The sequence below is a fragment of the Monodon monoceros genome, unplaced genomic scaffold, assembly GCF_005190385.1.
Source record: "Monodon monoceros isolate NGI ecotype Baffin Bay Population unplaced genomic scaffold, NGI_Narwhal_1 Super_Scaffold_15, whole genome shotgun sequence".
Lineage (NCBI taxonomy): Eukaryota > Metazoa > Chordata > Mammalia > Artiodactyla > Monodontidae > Monodon > Monodon monoceros.
The window spans coordinates 61,539,462-61,565,294 of record NW_021703771.1 but is presented as its reverse complement, the minus strand read 5'-3'; the positions used below and the strand labels follow the sequence as shown (position 1 = coordinate 61,565,294).

At 38.1% G+C, this 25,833-nt stretch overlaps 1 protein-coding gene across 3 annotated transcripts in view; it reads right to left on the bottom strand.

Moving 5' to 3' along the window:
* PDE7B (phosphodiesterase 7B) overlaps positions 1-25,833 on the bottom strand; it is a 334,476-nt gene that overhangs the window by 208,505 nt on the left and 100,138 nt on the right. For 2 of the 3 annotated variants that reach the window (XM_029223802.1, XM_029223804.1), the window contains exon 2: positions 13,657-13,717. In XM_029223802.1, coding sequence (XP_029079635.1) covers positions 13,657-13,717 — 61 coding nt within the window. Of the gene's footprint in view, positions 1-13,656; positions 13,739-25,833 lie in introns of those variants that run through there. The other variant, XM_029223803.1, reaches the window with a different exon arrangement.

Here is a 25,833-nt window from a genome sequence, read left to right as displayed (position 1 = left end):
TCTATCTAAATATATCAGTAGCTAAACAAACTAATAGCAGGGGAGTTAGAAGTGCCAATAAATACGCAAACTACAATTTCAATTGTTGAGGGATATCAGGCTATTGATAAATATAAGCTTGGACACATGTACACATATTAGTTCATATATACCAATGTTAAATACATTAATTGAAAACTTGCTCTTTTAAAGATGCTAACATTTGAAATGCATCTTCCAAGAAGTTTTCCCTAAAAGAAAGTAAAGAAAATTGGCACGCATAGTCAAACTTTCTTTTTTTAAAAAAAATCAGACACTTCTCCATTTCCAACAGTACAATTGCTACAGGGAAAAAATTCCTTATTTATTGTAATGGCCTAAAATTTACACAACTCTGTGTGGTTACAAGTCTGAGCCCTGACCCTGAACTTCTGGAGTCCAGGCAGGTGGATTAGGTTGAGAGAAATGACTGGCTCCTTCTCCTACTTGACTCTCAAAGCTGCTTTCAATCTTAAACGCCTATGAAAGCAACATCTGAAAAAACTAAGCTCCTTCAAATATTGAGAGATTTGCTTTAGCCTCTGTGATGACCAAGTTCCAAATGTCTTTGCTAAATTACCCACAACGTGATCATAGTCATTCATATACTGCTTCCCAGAATCATCTTGGCATTTCATTATCGACCATGTTGTACGCATGATCCATGAAAGAAGACTCCTTGACACGAAAAGTGAGACAGCAGACAGAGGACAATACCTTTTCCCACTGACTGCTTGGTAGAATCAATTATTAACAAACCTGTTCTATAAAGAAAGTAGTAATTCAGGAATAAGATGTTGTACTTTTCCTGAGAAATGTGGAAAATGTACTTTTGAATTCAATATCTACTTCCAAAACGTTCAACTACATTTTCCCAAGTATTTGATTTTCTAAAAGAAGACAAAATATTGAAATGCATTCTCTTGACATTGCAATATAATTTTATGGTTTTAAAATTTTTTTCCAGCTCTACTAAGGTACAATTTAAAGAATGTATATATTTAGGTTGCACAATGTAATCTGTTAAAGATTTATGACCTGATGGTTTAACATATACATATATAGCAAAATGATTACTACAGTGAAGTTAATTAGCACATCCATCACTTCACATAGTTACCATTTTTCTTTTGTGGTAAGAATACAAGATTTACTGTCTTAGGAAATTTCAAGTACACAGAGTCTTATTAACTACACTCACTATGCTGTACATTAGAACACTGTAACTTATTCATCTCATAACTGGAAGTTTGTATTGATGGAAGAAATTTTCACATATTGAGGTATGGGGAAGTCATTCTGGCTTATACATGATTTAACTTGAACTTTTGGCTAACCAAAACAGCCTGTCTGTGGCCTATTAAACATGCACTGTGCATCTGTTTGAACCATTAAAGAAAAGAATGCATTTAAAAATCAAAATGGAGTAACTGTGGTTCAGGCACCCAAAATGGAAGTAGGTGGCCATGGTGGATGTGGTTTCAGACACGTTCCTGTATTACTGAGAGCTTGAATATTTTGAACTGTATCAGACTCAAGGACATCACCAGCTGTTCTCAAAACAGTATCTGCTAGCAGATGCCAGCTGCAACCTCAGAGTCTCAAGGTCTACCCTTGTAACTATGCAATCATTTCCAACCCCAATCCTTGCTTAATAAACACTCTTACTTCTTGCCAGCTCCAATCCTAATTCTTGACAAATGACTTATATAATTTTGTGGGTTTTACCTTTATAATCTCCCCCGCATTTTGTAGTCTAGCAGAACACAATTCAAGTACTTCTTGAATCTGTGCAATATGATTTTAGAAAGAAGCTTGGTATGGGAAATATTTTTATAAACTTACTATACATATTGCAGAAACTCTCAGATTTGTAGTTTATGATGATCACTGAACAATGAAGATACTCATGTTCTCCAATCTTATGGAATTCTATATCCTATTAACATTTCTGGCATTATTTTCTTACACTTATGAATGTGAGGGTCTCTTTCGGAATGAAGTTTTCTGCTGTGCCAAATAGAATTAGAACCCTCAGAGTCCAGAATTTAGTTAAAGATAAAAAATGACAAATATACAAGATTTCATAATGTTAACTACCTCATTAGGTTACACGCCATAAAACCTTTTAAATGTTGACTAGACACCAAATGTAGTAAACTCATATGTGGTTGACTACCCAAACGTAGGCAAAAGCAAATTCTTTGCATTTGCTTATTGTTATATATAACATACCTTTACATTTGCTTTTAAGATTTTTGCAGTAAAAACTCAGTAATTAATTTTGATAGTGTCCAAGCTAGCCTCACAAAAGTTGAAAACTTGCATTAATCTGTCAGTGTAAAAGCTTTGGGCTTATGGAAACTGAGCTTTTCTTTATCACCAGTTAGCTGTCTCATTGGAACTGATATCCTGGCAAGTTAATAAAATATCTTTTGACATTTAGATATGACAAAATCTTACAGCTCAAAGACAGCAATTGATATAATGGGAGCAAATATTTATTTCATCTAAAATTATCTTTTGGTGTATCTTTGATAATATATATTACATTGTCTCATTCTTTGAAAATTTCTATATTTGTGAATGTTTATAATCTAGACACATTAGAAAATATTATATACTTACAGCTGGCAAGGCAGGTGGTTTGAGATTGACAAGTTGGGACCTCTTAAGCCATGCTGAATAGCTAGCTATCATGTATAATTTGTCTGTTAAAAAGATTTAACTATTACAGGGAAATACAATTATAATCTGTATTCCTTCCAGTAAAAAAGCCCAACATTGTTTTGGGGTCAAAACAGAGATAACATTGTCTCTGGAACATTATAAAAAATGCAGTTTGATGTATACAAGGATTCCTAGGGGGACTCATCCTGAGATCAAAAAGCCTTTGAATGAAATTTGTGAGAGGGGAAAGTGAACCGGAGAAGGAGTAGCTGAGGAGGAAGAGGGAGTTTGGATGTGATTGGCCAGCGGTGGGCGCAGCTCAGGAGACATTGGTACTGTCAGAGCTCAAATGGCTTAGCACCTTTGGTCTCCTTGACAACTGGGAAGTACAGGTGGAGGCATCCCCTTTATGAAAGGCAAGTCAGAAAAGAGAGTTCTTGACGCACCACGAGGTCAGAGGAGGACTTAAGAGCAGAATACATAACCTTACACTTTTCTTCTATCTTCATTCTGAATTTTTTTGGTGCTTCTTTGGAGCTTTAGGCCAATTCTGGGTGCTAGGGATACAAAGATATTTGAATAAAATGGACACCTGCTCCCTTGAAATATGCAGGCTAGATGGAGGAATGGAGAAATAATTCAATATTTGCAGTATGAGAGAGAGGGGCTTGTGAATTAGGGTCAAGGAAGGCAGCCCCCTGACCATTGCAGAAGGAGCAGGCATCAAAAGGAGAAAAGGGTAGGGTGTCCGTGAACAGGGAGCATCTGAAATGCGTGTTGGAACACATAGCTTGTGTTTTACATTTTATTTTTAGTGACTGGACATTAGTTCATAAATTCTAACCTTAGAACTGCTTCAAATAATTACCCATTTACCCCTCTTTAGTTGGTTCTTTCTCATTTCCTTCATTAATTTCAGACCTTCACCTACCACTTTCTGCTTGCCTCTGCTACTCTCCTTACTCTCATCAGAATATCATGCTTTCTTCTTAGAAAGAAGGGAAACAATTAGATGGATTAGTCTCAGTTTCTGCCCTCAGATATGTGTCACTACGACAGATGTGTCTCTATCCTTACACTTCCTTGTCCACCATCACCACCTTTTCCCAGTCACAGTGTGAGGGGGGTTTAAGGCTCACAATTACTCTCTTTCTCTTCAGAAATATCCAACCACTTCCTCTACTCGCTCTTTCCTCTCTTCATCAAAATATCCTCAACCCTTTCCCATCTTGAGAACTCTTTCCAGGCACTGTCAGATTACCCACCTTCCTTTCTAAGACAAATTTCCTGAGAGAGTAGAACCCCTCCTCGGTTCTCTTTTTTTTTTTTTTTTTTTTGCGGTACGCGGGCCTCTCACTGTTGTGGCCTCTCCCGTTGCGGAGCACAGGCTCCGCCGCCATGGCTCACGGGCCCAGCCGCTCCGCAGCATGGGGGATCTTCCCGGACCGGGGCACGAACCCGTGTCCCCTGCATCGGCAGGCGGACTCTCAACCACTGCGCCACCAGGGAAGCCCTCGGTTCTCTTTATTTAGCTCCATACTACCCTCCTGACCCTTTGCCCTTCCACTAGCTATGCTCTTGCTGATGCTATATTACCTTCAGGTTGCTCAGTCCAAGAACACCTTTTAGGCTTGATCTCATTTGACCTCTATGGTGTTTCACATTTTTAGCATGACCTTCCTTTGGAAGTTTTTCCTCTTGACCAAGATGATAGCATTCTGTTTTTCCTTCTGTTTCTCTTAACTACCTACTTAATCTCCTACCTATTTAGGCTTCTTTAGACTCCTCTTGAACCTGCCCAACTCTCTAGTGATGTTTCCAAGTGTTATAAGGTGCATCTCCATCTCACTCCTCGCCTTCCCTGGCGTGTCATCATCGTTGATATGTAGTCACCACTGCCTACCAGCAGATCACTCTCCTGAGCTCCAGACTCCCTTCTGCACCTGAGAAGTCCTTGGGCATCTCAGTGTATTATGCCCAAATTTAACTCACCATTTTCCCCAACTGCAAATCTGATTCTCGAATACTCTCCACTGGGAGTAGGTGGGGGGAAACACATCTCTATCTGTTCTCTATCTACTTAGCTATATTTCCTACATTCACTCCATTGTAAAGTCCTATCATCCTCTCGCAAAGTCCGCTGAATCTCATACCTTCTGTCCTCCCTGACATTGTCTTAGTTCAGGCACAGACTCATCATTTCTTTCCTAATTATTGCTGCAGTTCCTTAAGCTGGTTTCTTTCTTCAGTCTTGTCCTCCTCCAGTGCATTCTCTATTCTGACCAGGTGATCCCTCTAAAAACTGTATTTCACATTGTAGCTCCCCTGCTTAAACATCCCTAAATGGTCTTTACCCTGTTATAAGACCCCTGATAATCTGCCCCACCTTCCTCTCCACGCTGATTATCTTATCATTTCTTTCCTCTTATTCTGTTCTCCAGGTATAATGACTTCCAGTTTCTCTAACTGGTCACATGAAGCATCCTGTACCCGCTGCTCCTGTTACCTAGAATTGCCAATGCCTTTCACAGCAGGCTGCCCTTTTCCAGCCTCACAGGGCTGTGAGCTGCTTCTCTTTGACACTCAGCTCCTTATCACCACTTGCACAGACCTGTCCTGACACCCTTCTCCCTCCCATAACACCCTGGCCCATCCTTATGATGGTTTCTCATGCTATGTTGTCATTGCCTGTGTCGTTGTCCATGCCCCACTGGATTGGGAGCTTCTTGAGGGTAGGAACCAGAACTTCAATGTCTTTGTATCCCTACACTGGCACACAGTGTGCACCTATAAATGTTGGTTGATTGAATAATTTTTTTGAAGTGTAGCTTTGTGCGAAGGATGATAGGTCTCATTTTCTCTTCCTTCAGACTGAAAATGAAGCTAATACAAGACTGGCACATTTATATTTTAGGGGTTTGATAACTTCAGTTCTGATAGTTTGACCTTTGCTTGTGTTGTTGTTCTGCAGCTAGCTCTTATCTGAGTTCTGGTTTTCAGCTGCAAACAAAAGTGTGGTGTTTGGTTCCTGTGGAAATGCTGCCACATTCCTCGGAAAACAACTGTGAAACTAGCAAACTTATTTTCCTTATGCAAGACAATATTGATTTCCAAATAAAAATTTTTGAAAGGCAGCAAGAGAATGTAAAAGCCTTTTAAATGATAAACCTCAGGGTGAAATAATACTTTGTATGTTCTTGTAAATATAGAGAAGACGAAATAATAATCCTCCTCCTGTTTTCTTAACCCAGTGTTCCAGCTGCAGAATAAAGGGTGGTGACAGGGATTCTACCTAGCTCACTATTACATCAACTTTCAGAGTAACACTAGTAGAGGGGTAGGCATAGAGTAGTGCTCAAGAAATAATTGATAATCACCTATATCTTTAGGATATGTTCTAATTGTCTATTTGTAGAGAACTATGTATTTCTCATCCTGTAACCCAGAGTAGTATGCTTGGGAAACTCCCACTTAGTTCAATTAGGAGCTGACCCATTCCTTAGCTGAGTTAGCAGAGGGTTTTAAATGCTATACCCATCAGTCTTTGGCACATCTGGGCCATGCTTTACAGACAATTGTGCTGTTTTGACAAATGTATCAGCATGTATCTCTTCAGCAAATATTAAGCTCCAGTGAGGGGCTAGGTGGCTGGACCCTCTTCCAGATGCTGGACACTTAGCAGTAAATAAACTAATTCCTTGTTTTCATGATATTTACATTTACATTCTGTATATATGGGTGTGTGGTGCAGTGAGACTGGGAGAGAGTGATGAACAAACAAACGAATATAAAATACATCATTTGGTGATGAGTGCATTGAAAAGTAAAACAAGGCCAGGCCCTGGGTGAGAGATGAGGATAATGCCGTCTCTGCCTTCCCTTGGGAATGTCCAGGTTTCAATTTGTTCTCTTTTAGAGTTAGAAAATATCATCCTTGGACATGCATATAGGAGTGAAATGATGTACTCACATGATAAGAATGAAGTGCTTCATAAATGTAAGACAAAATTAATTAGTGGGAATGTAAATTGATACAGACACTATGGAGAACAGAATGGAGGTTCCTTAAAAAACTAAAAATAGAACTACCATGTGACCTAGCAATCCCATTCCTGGGCATATACCTGGAGAAAACCATAATTCCAAAAGATACATGCACCCCAATGTTCATTGCAGCACTATTTACAATAGCCAGGACATGGAAGCAAACTAATGTCCATCAACAGAGGAATGGATAAAGAAGATGTGGTACATATATACAATGGAGTATTACTCAGCCATAAGAAGGAATGAAATTGTGCCATTTGCAGAGATGTGGATGGAACTAGAGACTGTCATACAGAATGAAGTAGTCAGAAAAAGGAAAACAAATATCATATATTAACACATATATCTGGAATCTAGAAAAATGATACAGATGAACCTATCTGCAAAGCAGAAATAAAGACACGGATGTAGGGAGCAAACGTATGGACACCAAGGGGGGAAAGGGGGTGGTGGGATGAATTGGGAGATTGGGATTGACAATATATACACTACTATGTATAAAATAGATAACTAATGAGAACCTACTGTACAGCACAGGGAACTCTACTCAATGCTCTGTGGTGACCTAAATGGGAAGGAGGGGATATATGTATACGTATAGCTGATTCACTTTGCTGTACAGCAGAAACTAACACAACATCGTAAAGCAACTATACTCCAATAAAAATTTTTAAAAATTAATTCAAATTCCCAAGGCATTTTAATCTCAGTAAATCAAAGTTAAGCAACTTGAAAGCTTTTGTCTTTGAACATAGACCTTCACTTTTGTAAAGTTAAGTGCACATAAAGTAGTCCTTACAATAATCTTTCTTTAATAACCTATGATGATAATATGCTTATTTCTAGATTGCAAACATGTACTTGAAAATATCTATTCACTTGAAGCAAACTGAAACAGTTTAATATTGAAAGTATATCAAAGCTGTCAGTTTGCATAAAAATACTACTAATATTAAATTAAATGCAAGAACTTAGAACATTTTAGTTATTAGTATCAATAAAATAATATTTATATTTCTAGGCCTTCTAACAGTTTACTGAATGCTTTAATATTTGTTGTGTTATTTGATCCTCAACAAACCTAATAAGGTAGATAATAATATTGTTATTATTACTTCTTATTCCATTTTAGGGAGGAATAAACTGAGATCTATAACTGTTAAGTGACTTTCCTATGACCACACAGTTTTTAGCTGGTCCAGATATTTAAATGCCCTGTTCTTTCCACTATGCCACCAAAGTAGTGACCTACTTTGATAACAGATATTATGTTGCCTTCAAACAGACTGCGTATTAATTTCTAAGAAAAAATGTATAGACCTCAAAATTGTCCACATACAAAAATCACAGGCAGATGCCAGTGATAAGAGCAAAATTTTAAAATAAAAAAATCTCCCAATTTTATTAGATGAAAAAGTGAAAAAATATCAATTTTTTCCAGTATAAAAGATGACAATATTGTACTTCTTAAATAAAATACTATGATATCTGATATCAAAGAGAAAAGATAAAAGTAATATTCATTAAAATAATCAAGCCTAGAATTCAGGCCATCAGTTTCAAATATACATTGGGTTAAAATTATTTAATTTCACAAGTATTTGGTGAACAGCTGTACTCAATACTGCCCCGCAGAAACTAGTTTATAGAATATTCTATAATACCCTCTATGTAAATTTAAAAATGCTCTCTAACTGACTAAATAAAAGAGACCAGAACGCTCTTTCGTTTGGTACTTCTGTCCTTTTTATAGCCAGTGGTAACAGTCAAACTGTCTATAATAAGGCCTCAAATTCCTTTCCAATTTATCCTTTTATACTCCTTGTGGCCTGAAACACTTACTTCTTTCTCCACTCCTCAGTTTTCTTGTATTTGGGCTTTTAAAAATGGTCATGTATCTACCTAGAATGCTGCCTCTTTCTTGGTCTTTGCATATCAATCCACGTGTCTTCATATCCCAATTGTACACACTCTTTTCATCTTCTGAAGTTCCAACACACTTTATTTCTTTTCTATCATTTGTCACTCTCAAGCTAGCATTGCAGACTTTGGGATTTGGGGCTTGAATCTCTGCCTGGAATGTAAACCCTCTGAGTGCAGGGCCTGTGCTCCACTGGTCTTTGCATTCCCAGTGCCTAGCATAGTACCTTGCATATAGTAGATGCTCAATGAATATCCTTTGAATGAATATTAGATGATGCCTTTGAGGTATGACAAAATTTTGAAGAACATATTTAATATTTTTTAAAATTGCTCTCACATTTGCATAGTTTTGTCTTTTCAATTGCTTTTCTAAACACTGTTAATGTCATAAATAATTTACTATTTGGTTGTTTATTATTGCTTATCATCAATTTGCTTATTTTCAGTTGTTATTATTTATTTATTAATTTATTGATGCATAAACCATATCTAGGGCATCATAGCAGGCAACGTCTCCTCACAGAACATCACATTCTGTATTACCAGGACAACCCCTGGGCTGGAAGGGACAGACATTTTTATTACCACTTTGCAGAAAAACTATAACTTGAAGTCTGAAAGATGAAGCAACTTCTCAAAGTACACAGTTAATTTTTCAGAGGTTGGACTACAAAGCAAGTCTCTCTGTGCTCATGTTAAATGTTAATAAAATATTGATCTTATGGTATTCTATTTCTTTGAAAACTGACGATCTCTTGAAATGATTTATAAAAAATTTCAACCAGAAACCTGACAATATGAACACCCCTTTCTAAGCCATGGCAGATAAGAAAGTACAACCTTACATTCTAATGATATGACACCAATCAGCATGAAAGGAATCACACATGAAACAAAAGCAGGGCCACTGAAAATTTCAAATTGTAAAATTACAAGGGAAAGAAGGGCACCAAGTCTGATCGGGAACTCTTTTTAGAAAGTTTCTTTTCCCAGGATTTAGCATTTCCCAGACAGAAGTTAGCAAATGAACTAAGTGAATTAACATTGATCATTTTATGTAGTTTCTTTAAATACTCTTGGCTCTTTGTAGGAACCGGCCACACCTCATACGTTAATTGTGTAATGAGAGAGAATTTCTCTTTCACTTCCTTCTTCCCTTGGTTATCAATTCATTACACCTAATTAAGGTACACATGTTACTATACAGTTGAGTACCCTTTGATATAGTTCTGTAAACTTTGAGGTCTATCTTAATTTGAGAGAAATCTTATGGCTAAATTGAGAAAAAGGAGGGGGGTGGGAATTAGCAGTTTTGAACTCCTTAAGGGTGAAGGAAAGAACAAAGCAGCATTTATTACAATTTGGTACTTAACATTGCCTACATTTTACCCCTCTGACAGAATTTTAAGGAATAAATAGTAAATACTCAGTGTAGCCAGCTCTGCACTACATCTTTATTTACCTTCATATCCAACATGAACTATTCCCCTGAACATAGAAATGATTGCCTGTAAGGCCCACATATGACAAGAGTTTGCTCTCACTTAAAACTGCTTTGAATTCAGTACTTCAGAGTAACTTCAGATGAATTTTACACTTATGTCTCATTGAATGTAATGAGCCAGAAGTATGAGTTTAATGAGGATGACTTCTTCATGGATGTCATGAGGTAAACAACTCAAAGCATAAAAATTGTATTTTTCAGAAAGATCTGGGGAGACACCGGTGGGACAGAAGAAAAGTGCAAATGGTGTGCCTGGCTAGTGACCCTCTTCCCTGTTCCATCTCAAATGTGCTGAAGCACAGCTGGGGCCAAGGCAGGGGCCCCAAACCTGGCGTGTGAGTGGGTAGAGAGGGAATGCCGGAGGAGGTGAGCCAAGAACTTGACACTTCAAAGCTCTGAATGCCTTAGGTTGGCCTCCATTAGGGATCTCAATATTGGGGTGGCATAAAGATCAGAGTGAAGTTTTGGAAATGCAGACTTTATATATTTGGTTTTCTTGTTTCAAAATTTTGACTTATTCATAAAAAGGTTATAATGTGATCTGTAAAAACACAAACTACATCCATGACTTAGAAACACTTAGAAAACTTAACAGTCCCTTTAAACAGCAGAGACTCCTTATCCTTTACTGTTGAAGATGCAAAGTTTTCTCAAGAAATGCTTCGGGAAGTCATAAGGGCACGATCACAGGTTCCTCTCAAAGGAAGCAACAAACTAACTCAGATAAGACCTCAGACAGTGGTGAAGCAGAGCTTTGTTGTTATTTTTCTGTTATGTAGATGCCCCTTCTTGATAAAATATGTGGTCTAAGATGTGGTCTCAGTTTTAGTGAGTTACATGTTCACGCCTTGAGTTTCTCTTGTTTCTTTTAAGGGAATAAATCATTCAACTTTTTTCATTATCTTGCACACTATTGCTGTGAAATGGTAGCCTTTGGCTTCAGGTGGACACATGCTAATGGCGGATTGATCCATCTGTATTGATACCCATAATAGTTTTATTTTGGTATTCTCTTTCATCTAAGATTTCTCTTTCATCTCAGATTTCAAAGGACTCTGTAAATGTTTCAGTTAAATTTTGTAGCAAACCTCTTAAAAAGAGAAGTAGGAAAAAGTCTAAGCCTTCTTATGTGTAAGCTCCTTGAGGGCATAATTTTCATTATCGGAGTAACTCCAGCTCACTAGACATAGTAATATCTTCAACATTCAATAAATATTTACCATCTACTTTAAAGGTAAAATGTACAAGTGTTCTTCCTATTCCATCTTTAATTATCCCACGCCCTTAAACTAATAAAAACTTCCATTTTCATGGTTCCTTTATATTATTTAGTTCTATGTCCCTAAGAAAATAGAAATCTAATAAACTAATGAAACCTACAAGCTTAATAATATACTGCTATTGCCAAAGATATCTATATTTTGAAGGAGAGGCTATGTCTTAATTTACTTAGAATAAATGATCTAACTATGTAAGGTACTCTGGATGGACTTCATCTGTGACATATTTAAGTACTCAGTTAATTGTAAATCTTATGACAGTGGTAGTAATAGAAAGCTGATTTATATAAATATTCTTCTAATTTGGGGAATTTGTATAATTTGGCAGATTCATTGGGGAAATGCATTTGGTGGCCAGGAGTGTCTTCTGGTTAGGGTTATAAACCACATCATATTATCCAGAAGAGATGGAAAGATGATTGACTTTAAGTGAATTCAAGTCTATAGGCAGTAGTAGACAGTCTATTGCTGTCCTTGTCCTAGCTATAAACTAATCAAGCCACTCACATGAGAGCTAGTACAAGGAAAAATTCATCAAAATAAGTTTTGTGTTCATGTGCTTAAAGTCATCATGAATTAAAACTGATTCATGTTAGTAGATCATGTAGAAGCTATAATCAAATAATATTTTAGTGGGATTAAGGTCCTATAGTATTCGATCATTTGTCACAAATTTCCTTCTGTAAAATGAGGATTATAATAGCACCAAACCATACTGCTATTGTGAAAGTTAAATGAGTGAGTTGATGAATAGATCTGATGCGGTGATGAGATGGTCTCCCACATCCAAAGCTGGGATATATGGCTGGACAAAGGAAGTTTTTCTGCTTCCATCTCTCTCTCTCTCTCTCTCTCCCTCTCTCTTTCTGTGGTTTGTACCCTGCACTTAGCATTCTGAGGCATTTTCATGGTTAAGGGAAAGGAATACTGGACATTTGAAATGGATTTATGGATGCTATGCTATATTCACTGTTCATGTGCTTCCAACAGAATGTTCATTTTCCAGTGGCTATGTTACTATATAGCCCCATCTTAATTAAAATAAAAACATATAAGAACTGCATCAGAAAGGTTTAAAATACTAGCACAAGAAAATAAGAAAGATCAGAAGACCAGGAAAATACAGTGTTTGTGTCTGGTTTCTGTTTTTGGTTTGTTTTTAGGTAATGAGCAACTTTTGATTATTTATTACCCGATTATCTTGAATTATAAATTACCAAGATGTTCCCCTGCCTCTATCTTGCTGTCTGCTTTTGAGCCATCTTACCAATAACCTAGGCTGCCAACATATGAGGTAGCCAGAGAAAACAGAAGGAGCTAAAATGAATAATTTTTTTCTTTGCTTATGAGTATGGTTCAAAGTTGGAATGGATTAGGGTGAAATTTTGGTGAAAGTCAAATTTAAGGATTATTTTTATTTATTCATGCTACTGCTTTGTTCTATTACTATAATTACTTAATTAAAAGTTCATTGAACATAGTTTAGTGGCTCAAATAAGATCTAAACACTAGACCTAAATTTTTACAGATTAGAAACTTTCATATCATGATTTGGCTCATTTCTCATTTTGAGGTTAAGTGCATCACTTATATTCTCTGTACTAGTTTTCTACTCTATAAAATGAGGAAAATAATATCAACTTCATCTCTTAACGGAATATTATATATTAAAGAGTTTGTGAAAGGCACTGATGATATATCATCCCACAAGAACAAATGATTATTCATTATGATGCTGCAATTTTTATTACAAATGCAGTGTGGGTAACTGCGGTGCTGACTTCAGTTTAGTTCAAATGTATATTCCTCCCAGGCATTGTAAGTAAGGGCTTTGTGCTGTGGTGTAAATACTTAATAGTTTACTTGCCTAGCATATGATCTCTAGTTTAGGAATTACAATGTGATTCTTCTTACTTTCTCATCACAGCTGCCTGAATACAAAGCACCCAATACTATGTTATGTTGATGATCCAAGAAAAAATTTGAAAGACTCAGAAGCATGGTTCCTGACTTACTGACAGTTATTAAAATCAAACCCTTTCTTTATCATCAAGTGTTCCACATATAAATGTGTTATAGCTGTCTATAAACCTATAAAATAGCCTATTAGCCTCTGCAATATGGAACAAGAGACAATCAGTAAGGCAACAGAACAACAGTAAGCTCACATGACATCAGCATGCTTAATAGATTTTAAATGAGAAGTCTTCTTACCTAGCATGCAAACACATTTGACATTCTGATCAGGGTTTTCAAACAAGATTTCGCCACACCTCTGAAATAGAAAGAAAGCCATCATTATTTTAAGATTTCCTATCAGGGTTCCCAAAGCAACACGTCCATGCAACCTGACATCACCATGACATTATTCTGCTCTTCATGTTTTCTTTAGTTGCCTGAGTCTAGGGACTTATGTCATGAGCAGAGACTTTCCTCGTAGTAAAATATTTGAGAGGTAAATTGGGGACAGACTGTTCCTGCATGCCTCATGCCCCTGCCTCAAGCTGATCTGTGTGCTCCTATGAGGGGTCATGGCCAGAGACGCACCCAGTGTCCAACAGTTTCTATTTCAATGGAAGATACACAGTCTATTAGATCTAGTAATCTGAAGTTAATGACTCTCAAAATTGGCTCTTATTCAGTACTGAAATTATCCTAAGCTACCTACTCTGCAATCTAGCAGACATTTTCAAGTACAAACCTAGGTGGCCTACACTTAACTCTCTGAACTTGGGAACTCTGAACTCTCTGCACAAATAAGGAAATGATGAAAAAGTGGCATTCATAATCCTTTTCCAGAAGCATCGACTCATGGAAATATCAACTCTCTTATCTACATCTCAGTTTTAACTTGCTTCTTAACATTTCTGTACAGGGCAAACTCCAGAGATACAATCAGTTATTTAAGAATACACCACATTTATGCATATGATTGACAAATGGTTAGTACCTGAATGTATAAATAAATCCTCCAAATCAATAAGAAAATAACAAATAATCCAATGGAAAAGTGGATAAAGGACATAAGCAATTCATGGAAGGGGAAATCTGAATGGTCACTAACAGAGAGGATATATTCAACCATACTAATAATCAGGAACCAGCAAATGAAAGATAAAACGAAGCCTATTTTGAGCCCATTGATTTGGCAAAACTTAGAAATCTGGCAAAAACAAGTTTATCGAAAATGTAAAGAAGTGGATCTTCTCACACACTGTGGGTTGCAGTATAAAATGATGGAACCATTTTGGAGAAAAACTGGCAAAATCTTACTAGATTTCTACTTATTACTTACTAGATTTCATTCTTACTAAGTTGAAATGTGCATACACTATGACATAGCAGGTCATCTTCTAGACTGATAACTAGAGAAACTTTACTGTTCAGCTACAAAACAGATAAATGTTATTCATACATTGGAGTGCTACATGGCAGTTAAAAGTGAAAATAGGAGGAACACTCCCAAACTCATTCTATGAGGCCACCATCATGCTGATACCAAGACAAAGATGTCACAAAAAATGGAAACTACAGACCAATATCACTGATGAACACAGATGCAAAAATCCTCAACAAAATACTAGCAAACAGAATCCAACAGCACATTAAAAGGATAATACACCATGATCAACTGGGGTTTACCCCAGGAATGCAAGGATTCTTCAATACATGCAAATCAATCAACGTGATACACCATATTAACAAATTGAAGGAGAAAAACTATATGATCATCTCAATAGATGCAGAGAAAGCTTTCGACAAAATTCAACACCCATTTATGATAAAAACCCTCCAGAAAGCAGGCATAGAGGGAACTTATGCCATATATGACAAACCCACAGCCAACATGGTGGAAAACTGAAACCATTTCCACTAAGATCAGGAACAAGACAAGGTTGCCCACTCTCACCGCTATTATTCAACATAGTTTTGGAAGTTTTAGCCACAGCAATCAGAGAAGAAAAGGAAATAAAAGGAATCCAAATCGGAAAAGAAGAAGTAAAGCTGTCACTGTTTGCAGATGACTTGATACTATACATAGAGTATCCTAAAGGTGCTACCAGAAAACTACTAGAGCTAATCAATGAATTGGGTAAAGTAGCAGGATACAAAATTAATGCACAGAATTCTCTTGCATTCCTATACACTAATGATGAAAAATCTGAAAGTGAAATTAAGAAAACACTCCCATTTACCACTGCAACAAAAAGAATAAAATACCTAGGAATAAACCTACCTAAGGAGACAAAAGACCTGTATGCAGAAAATTATAAGACACTGATGAAAGAAATTAAAGATGATACAAATAGATGGAGAGATACATCATGTTCTTGGATTGCAAGAATCAACATTGTGAAAATGACTCTACGACCCAAAGCAATCTACAGATTCAATGCAATCCCTATCAAACTACCAATGGCATTTTTCACAAAACTAGAACAAAAAACTTCACAATTTGTATGGAAACACAAAAGACCCCGAATACCAAAGCAATCTTGAGAAAGAAAAACGGAGCTGGAGGAATCAGGCTCCCAGACTTCAGACTATACTACAAAGCTACAGTAATCAAGACAATATGGTACTGGAACAAAAACAGAAATATAGATCAATGGAACAGGATAGAAAGCCCAGAGATAAACCCAGGTACATATGGTCACCTTATCTTTGATAAAGGAGGCAAGAATGTACAATAGAGAAAAGACAGCCCTTTCAATAAGTGATGCTGGGAAAATGGGAGAGGTACATGTAAAAGAATGAAATTAGAACACTCTGTAACACCATACACAAAAATAAACTCAAAATGGATTAAAGACCTAAATGGAAGTCCAGACACTATCAAACTCTTAGAGGAAAACACAGGCAGAACACTCTATGACATAAGTCACAGCAAGATCCTTTTTGACCCACCTCCTAGAGAAATGGAAATAAAAATAAACAAATGGGACCTAATGAAACCTAAAAGCTTTTGCACAGCAAAGGAAACCATAAACAAGACGAAAATACAACCCTCAGAATGGGAGAAAATATTTGCAAATGAAGCAACTGACAAAGGATTAATCTCCAAAATTTACAAGCAGCTCATGCAGCTCAATATCAAAAAAACAAACAACCCAATCCAAAAATGGGCAGAAGACCTAAATAGACATTTCTCCAAAGAAGATATACAGATTGCCAACAAACACATGAAAGAATGCTCAACATCATTAATCATTAGAGAAATGCAAATCAAAACTACAATGCAATATCATTTCACACTGGTCAGAATGGCCACCATCAAAAAATCTACAAACAAGAAATGCTGGAGAGGGTGTGGAGAAAAGGGAACACTCTTGCACTGTTGGTGGGAATGTAAATTGATACAGCCACTATGGAGAACAGTATGGAGGTTCTTTAAAAAACTAAAAATAGAACTACCATATGACCCAGCAATCCCACTACTGGGCATATACCCTGAGAAAACCATAATTCAAAAAGAGTCATGTACCACAATGTTCATTGCAGCTCTATTTACAATAGGCAGGACATGGAAGCAACCTAAGTGTCCATCAATAGATGAATGGATAAAGAAGACGTGGCACATATGTACAATGGAATATTACTCAGCCATAAAAAGGAACAAAATTGAGTTATTTGCAAGTGAGGTGGACAGACCTAGAGTCTGTCATACAGAGTGAAGTAAGTCAGAAAGAGAAAGACAAATGCCGTATGCTAACATATATATATGGAATCTAAAAAAAAAAAAGTCATGAAGAACCTAGGGACAAGACAGGAAAAAAGACACAGACCTACTAGAAAATGGACTTGAGGACACGGGAAGGGGGAAGGGTAAGCTGGGACAAAGTGAGAGAGTGGTAGTGTATATATGGACATATATACACTACCAAATGTAAAATAGATAGCTGGTGGGAAGCAGTTGCATAGCACAGGGAGATCAGCTCGGTGCTCTGTGACCAGCTGGAAGGGTGGGATAGGGAGAGAGATGCAAGAGGGAAGAGATATGGGGATACATGTATGTATATAACTGACTTACTTCGTTATAAAGCAGAAACTAACACACCATTGTAAAGCAATTATACTCCAATAAAAAAGTTTAGAAAAATAAAAATAAAAGTGAAAATGAATTAGGGCTACGTATAGTGTAAAAACATGTTATATGTATAGTATACACATATAAATATATAATATTCAAATTGTAAAATATTTAAATCTTATAAAATATATAATGTTCAAATTATGTAAAATATATAATATTCAAATCATATAAAACATATATAATGTTTAGGGACTTCCCTGTTGGCGCAGTGTTTAAGAATCCGTCTGCCAATGCAGGGGACACGGGTTCGATCCCTGGTCCGGGAAGACCCCACATGACGCGGAGCAACTAAGCCTGTGCGCCACAACTACTGAGCCTGTGCTCTAGAGCCCGGGAGCCACAACTACTGTATCCGTGTACCACAACTACTGAAGCCCATGTGCCTAGAGCCCGTGCTCCGCAACAAGAAAAGCCACTGCAATGAGAAGCCCGCGCACAGCAATGAAGATCCAACGCAGCCAGAAGTAAAATAAATTAATAAAAAAACCCAAACATGTATAATGTTTATATCATGTAAAAGTATCATGCTAGGTAAAAAAAACTGTCTCCATGTTTTAATGAAGTTGAAAATATCTAAAAATAGCACATGTTGTTTATGGATACATTAATTTATAGAAAAAGTATAAAAACAGGCAATGAATAAGGAACATCAAATTCAGGGTGGGGGAAGATATACAGAGTAATGAAATGTTGGAGGGCATACAGGGGTTATCAACTTTTTCTATAATGATTTGTTCCTTATTCTCTGTTTTCTGTGCTTGAAATATTTCATAATAGGAAAGAATTGTCCCCATTTGCAACACTGTGAATATAAAAATGGCCCTTCATATTCTGCCTCTCTACACCCGTCTCCCATGGGCTTATGGATGTCATTTAGTACCAGGCTGGAATTGTTTTTACCATTTATTTCTTTGTCCTTAGAAAGACTGAGGGCATCTATTTTGGTCCATTTTCCTCTTTCTTTCACTGTTCACAACTTGGTTAATTCCACTCCCGTCAATCTTTATTGTACTTACACTTAAACTATTATAAGACAAAGTAATTTCTGGGCAAAACGATTCCCAGATGAAAGAATTCATATTCTTCACACCTAATGATGCAACCTCCTGGTACACAGAGGCACAGGTAGAGAGGAGAAAGGACGACCCAACTACATTCAAATCAACCCATTTCCTGAGATGACCTACACTGTGCACAGAGATGGACAGTTGGTTCAGGACCATGAAAAGGAAGGAAGCTGCTGGCTTGTTAAGACTCCCTTTGGCAGGTCAAGCGAATGGACTGTGGAGGAGGAAAGCTGGGTGCACCCGAAGGTTGCAAAAGTGCATTGAATACTAAACAGAAAGTACATAGCATGAACTTTTACCCTGGCTACTCTGCTGAACTAAATATCATGTGATATTTATCATGCTATTTAATCTCTTCAGACTTCATTTCTCTGTAAATAACATGGGGATGCTAATAGATGCCACAAAGTCAGATCAGAGAGCAAATGTGAGGATTAATGATCCGTGGAGTCTGATCTGACTGCTGCTGTTTTGTTTGTGTTTTGGCAGAGTTTAAACCCTTTCGAATTGCTAAGATCCATTTCCTGTATTACCTGCTTTTTAAAGTGGTATTTTTTTTATGACCTGAGTTAATAATTGTTTTTAATTGAAAGATCAGATGTTTCTAAAGTGTTTTCAGCCTCTTGGTGAAACAAAGTGCTAGGAAGCTCTATCAGTCCATGTTCTGGGTCCTACAGGGAAATAACTCTGGAGTGATTGCTTGCCCTTTGTTAAGGATGAAAGCCCACGCATGTGCTAGGATGGAAGAGCTTTCCTTCTTTAATTGCAGGGGCTTGCAGTGGATGGTGGCTAACTTCCCACAGCTACCCAAGTCCAAGGGCAGCCTTACATATACCCCCTCTAGATGCAGGTGGTGTGGGTGTGGGTGTTCCATGGGGCTCTTACTCCCTTTCCTGGATGCTAACAAATCCAGGAGAAGTTTGTAAAATTCCCGTGAAACTTGCATTCATTAAAAGCCATGGCCTGCCTGGGTTCAGTGACCACACAAGCTAATGACCAAGCAGCAACAGTGGGTGCGGTGGCCCTTCCAATGATCACAAGACAGTCCTTTTCCTTGTCTTCATCTCCTTGGCTATCTGGGAAATGGCGGAGGCACCTCTAACTAATTCTGTAATTGCCCTGCTTTGTAAAGTTACCTGATGATGGTACCAGATTTTAAAGCTACGCCCAGAAGGGAATCTGATTGTTCTCAGTTCTCAGGACTTGAAAGAAACCAGATTTTTTTCCAGTGCTTTTACTCATTGATACCAGTGTTTACAGGGCCTTTGCTGCCAGGTTCCTGCTTGATGTGCAACCCAGGGTGATGACCCAGTTTAGGAGATTAATTGGGCTAAGCCACAGGCTTCAAGTCTCAGAAAACCACAGGATCTGCCGTGGGGGAAGGTCCCATGCCTTCCTGGGTTCTCAGGGCTGCAGCCCTCCTCGCTTGCGGCTCTTCCTGGTCATGCATGCTGGGACTCCCCAACCCAGCACCTTGCTGCTGGATGACCCTGACTTTGATCCGGTTCTGATTACCAGGCTTCTGCCTGATTCTCAGAATCCCATCTCTCCAAAGAATCACCATCTTTGTTTTGTCTTCTGTGCCTAAAATAATGAGACCACCTTGCCTTGCTTGTTTCCATCACTCCCAGCTAGCAACGCCCCTAAATAACGACATGGTTACTGAAATTCCCATCCAAGGGGCTGGAGCCCTGCTAGCAACAGAGTCTCCTGGCACACACTCTCCTCCCATAGCACAAAGGCTAGGCTACATATGCGCTCAGGTGTTCGTATGCCTATTTTCCTCATAGACCGTGAAGAATCAAACCACTTTCATTGTTAGCATTTTTAACATGTCTCATTATTATAACCTTTGTGCCTTATATATACCAGACCCTTAATAAATATTTGTGAACTAGCTAAAATTTCTTTAGCCCATACTGTGGGCTAAGCATTGTTCTATGGGCTAAGCTATGCATCTACCATCTTGTTCTCTGATCATACCCTTTTAAGAGAGTAGAAAATTGAGGCACAGAGAGTACTACTCACTACAGAATACACCCCGCCCCCTCCGCACCCCCCCCCCAATGAGTGAGAGAATGAAAGCTGACAGCTTACTTAATGCTTGACCAGATTCCCAAATACTGGCTACTGCGGGCTTCGATATTGCCTTGGCCAAGTACACCAGGTCTATTTACAGCCCCTCCTCTCACTCATTAGTCACTGCTGTTTGCACGAGTTGCCACCTATTAGAATACAGGCTTTGGATTAGACTGACCCAAGTTCAAATCCTGTTGCTTCATGCATGTACTTACTATACCGTCATGGGCAATTTATTTAGTTTTGCTAAACTTGCTCTCTCATCTGTAAAGTAGGGTAATATTATCTACATCATAGTATCATTGCAAGTTTAGTTTTTAATTATAAGCAAGAATGTACCAATTTAAATTACTGTAGGTGACATAATAATACAAAAATATGAATTAATAAATTGAACTCATTCATTATAATTTTATTTTAATACCCATATTATTATTTAAGATTAAAAATGAAATACTTCTAATTTTAAAAGTCAGAATATTTCACAAGTTGGTTGCTAATTTTATTTACTAAGAATTTTCTATATTAAATCTTAAATTTACCTTTTAGTCAGGAAGAACAAGACGGATGTTATAAAATACTGCATCTATTCTAGTACATTAAAAATTTATATCAAAAATACTTAATTTTCATTAGTTTAATTATGTGTTCCAGCAAAATGTACAATAAAGTATATTTCTCTTAAGTAGACTGTATATTTTCCATTACTTTCATCATAAAATTAGTTGTGAAAAATTAAGTATGATCCAAAAAAATCACATTTAAGTACTCGGCAAACCTGTTTTCTTAAGGGGAAGTTATATCTGAAGTGAAAATAATATTCAAATATTAATAATAGTACCAGATTATACTCTAAAGAAAAAAATTTAAAGACAGTGAAAAGTTTACACATTGTTCAATTGGCAGCACTCCTAACTTTCTTAAATCAGTTAATGTTTTTTTTTTTTTGCTTCACATAAGATTTCATACTCTTTTTTTTCTGAATATTTGTTAGCACTTGAATGTACAGGCATACCTCATTTTACTGTGCATCGCTTTATTGTGTGTTTTACAAATTGAAGGTTTGTGGCAACCCTGTGTCAGGCAAATTTATTGATGCCATTTCCCAACAGCATTTCCTCACTTTGTGTCTCTGTGTCACATTTTGGTAATTCTCACAATATTTCAAACCCTCCACCAGCAAAAAGATTACAACTCACTGAAGGCTCAGATGATGGTTAGCATTTTTTACAATAAAGTATTGTAAAATTAAGGTATGTACATTGTTTTTAAAGACATAATGCTGTTGCACACTTAATAAATGATAGTCTAGTGTAAACCTAACTTTTATATGCACTGGGAAACCAAAAAAATGCATGACTCGCTCTATGGCGATATTCACTTTATTGCAGTGGTCTAGAACTGAACCCCTGATATCTCTGAGGTATGCCCATGTTGTTCTCTCAGCAGGCCTGCAGCAACTAGTCTTTTCAGGTCAGGTATCTTGATATTTTTGGATGGGAGGAAACATTAGCAAACAAATAAAACCCAAGACAGAAATCTTTTTGGCTTGGAGGTTTTCTCCAGTATCAGCTGAAGCAATAACTGTTTTCCACAAGCAGGTAATGTTAAATGTTATCAGCAAATAATTAATAGGCTGTGATTCTTTGATTATTTCCTTCCCACACTTATAGCTTTTTTTTTTTTTTTTTTTTTAAGCAGAAAGGAAATTAGGTGTTTATAAAATCATTGGACGAGCAGGCTATAGGCTGGGCCTCCAGGAATGACTCAGACAAAAATGCAGAATTGATTTGTGAGGGGAGCTGATGGTGGGCCACAACTGGGAAAGTGGACAAACAGAAGGCATTGCTGGAATTGTTGGTCCAAGGTCACATCACCATGGCAGTGATCCAGGGATTAGACAGCTCTGGGCACAATTGCCTCTTGACACCCATGGAGCTAGTGACTGAATGTTGGATGCTACTGTAGATTTCAGAAAACCCAACATCTCCATGACTGTACTTGATGGAGCATTCAACCAAACAGAGCAGAAAGAGCCTCTGACATATGATTAGACCTTTTTTAAGAAAAAAAATAAAAAGAAAACTGAGTTTCCTGATCTGAAGACGTGCTAATCATGGTCACTGGTGGAAAGGGAAGCCTATCTCATCTGCCCCCAGAGGCAACCGAGACAACCTGGAAGAGGCACGTCCTCAGCACAAGTTACCTTCATTCTACCCTCACCCCACCTTTAAGTACTTGGATTCTGCAAGTTTGCCATTCAATATAAGAACTTCTCTAGTGAGGTTTTTACTAAATAAGGCCGATGCCTGTATGCTGATGCATCTGTTTTCTTTGATCATCCCTTACGTGTCTAGCACAATGAGTAATGCGTAACGGCGCTCTCAATGCTAATTAAATAAGTGAATAAATAAATTTGTACTGCAATTCTGTGGGATATAGTTGAGATCTGGGATTATCTGGGGTAGCATGAGAGGAGATTTTTTCGGGTTATTTATGTATACACACCAGTGAGTGCTGCATTCTGTGGGACATAGTTGAGATTTGGGATTATCTGGGGCAGCATGAGAGGAGATTTTTTCTGGTTATTTATGTACACACACCAGTGAGTGCTGCCATTAGATGCAGCCATGTGATGTGGAGCTGCAAAGGGGTGATGAAGGAGAAACTTGACATTGAGAAGACATCTCAAAACATCTGGGTCACTTCCCATCTCACATTTTCCCCAAAAAAGAACTGAATGGTACTAATTAAAGACAGACTCCTGGAAGATCAGCCCGGAGAGAACATGGCTTAGGTCTGCAGATCATAAAAAGATAGGTTCTGTTAAGGGACTGCACTCCCTAAAGTCTAACAGGGCCTGGAAACTTGGGACTACATTACTATCTGTCAAATGAATGAATGAATGAATGAATATTCAAAAAGACACCATTATCAAGTGCCTACTCTATGTAGGCATTATATTGTGAGGATGGCCAAAAAAAAAAAAAATCAGATGAGATTTAGGCTAGATCCTGTCCTCAGGAAGTTTAGAGCCTGGTCTGAAGTCAGAACATGAAAGGCTATGGGCACCCTCAATGGTGGGCACCCAGCACTGCCTGGGGCTACCAGAAGGCTTCTAAAAAGAGATGACAACAGCAAGAAGTTGGCTGGCAAAAGAGAGGGCTCCTCCTGGCAGAGACAGCTGGCTGTGCAAAGCCCAGAAACCCTGTTAGAATCCTTCGGTAGCCTCCCAGGATGGGAGCAAAACTGGGATGGGTCAGGGCGAAGGGCTTAATCAAAGTGGCCGTCACTGGCAGTTGGGAGGAAAGTAGAGGATAACAGTGATTCTAAAATATATATATATAAATACATATATATTTCTTGGCTGGGATAGTGAGGCTGGGTTTGCTTTAGAAGAGCCAAGATGCTCAATGAATTCTTTTAGCAAGGTGACAAATAACTACAGTACTGTGGTACCAGATATCACTCACCAACAGTATTGGCTGCAATCTTTTTGTCCATTTCTACCTCAAAAAAGGTACCAAGCCTGAGGTGTTTTTTAATTCCTTTTTCTTGGATCATATGCCTACGGCCAAAAGAACAACCCCTAACTACCCAGCTGAAACCTCACGAGAGGCCGACTTCTGCTACTGATGGAGCCATTAGCACCTAGTGTTGATCCCCAGCTCCCAGAGGTGCATCTTCAGAGGCTCCAACTTCACAGTGGCCGAGTCCCTTCTACCCTGTGGGTGGCATAGCCAGGCCTTGATCTCTAACGACTGTGCAGCCCTTGGCACTCTGGTGCCAGAGGACGGCGGATTTGGACCTGGGGATGATTCCAGCTCAAGCTCATGTTTTCCTTTCTAAGTTTTTCCAGTGAAAGAGCAGATTTCCACCCCATTGCAGGCTGTTAAAACGTCAGACTAACAAGTTTTCAACAATCTGTCAGTGCAGATCTCCAGCAACGACCTGGCACTGTCTGTGAATCGGGGCCTCATCGTCCAACCCAACCTCAGCCAGTCAAAATAAGAGACACACCAGCAGAAGAAAAAAAAAAAGATAATCACCTCGAGCTGAGCAGAAATTCTTCACAAAGCCATTGTTGCCAAGAGTCAATAGCAAATCTATGGGCTGCCTAACCTGAGGTGACCCATCAGGAAGGGCCATCCCTCATAAACCTCTAATTAGCTATGGTTAGGAGTGACTTGAAAGATATTAATGCTATGCTATTGGAAAAGGAGCCCACCAGCTTTTAACAGCTCTGTTTTCTTCTTCAGTCAAATGTTAGCTCAATGCGTATGCTTTCTATTAGAGCAGTGCCAGCAGCAGCAACCTCCAGAGAGTCTCTCAGCATTTTATTACACACCCCTGTTTTTAAATGTTTAAAAACTACTTATTATGAACCAAAACTTGGAAAACCCAATTTCAGCCCAAGAGTAAATTTTTTTTTTTTAAGTTTTTTTAAGTTATTAAACTAACATCCAGACTACAGAACTGTGTTTCCTGTCATGTCGGCCCTGGACAGTAGAGGGCACCAGGAAGGCTGTATCTCTAACATGCAGTTGGACCCCCTCAAGGGAGATCCCGGGATTAGATGGCTCAGGTTCAGCATCACTGTGTCAGGTTATTTTATGCCCTTCGGTTCCTGCAGACCTTCTCCTCGTACCACTTTTAGTCTTGAACTCCACTGCACACATCAAAATGCACACTGAAAACCACATTTTTCATCGTGCAAAACAGTGGCAATAGCCTCTGGGTAAGCCCAATTTTAGCAGAACCTGTACCTGTGAGGGCTGATGGCATGTGGAATATAACTGGGGTATCTCTCTAACGCACCCAGTTATAGGAACTGAGTGGGGATCTTGGTCCAAGGCACTTTGGGTTTCTGGTATGTACTCTGAGAATTCTCCTCCATCAGACACAAATAACTATGCCACAAATCGTGATAAACAGAGCAAAAATTGTGTCAGAATTTTGCAATATAATTTCGTCTTTCATCCTCTCAGAGCCCCAAGTGTTGATAACAAGCTACAGCTAGTTTTCAGTGAGAAAGATAGACACTTCTGTGAAAGCAGACAACTAAAGCCATAACCATTTCGCTCTACATAGGGACTTCTGAAAGGTGAAGTCCATAGACGCTTTGTGTTAGAGCAAACAGAAAGCAGTACA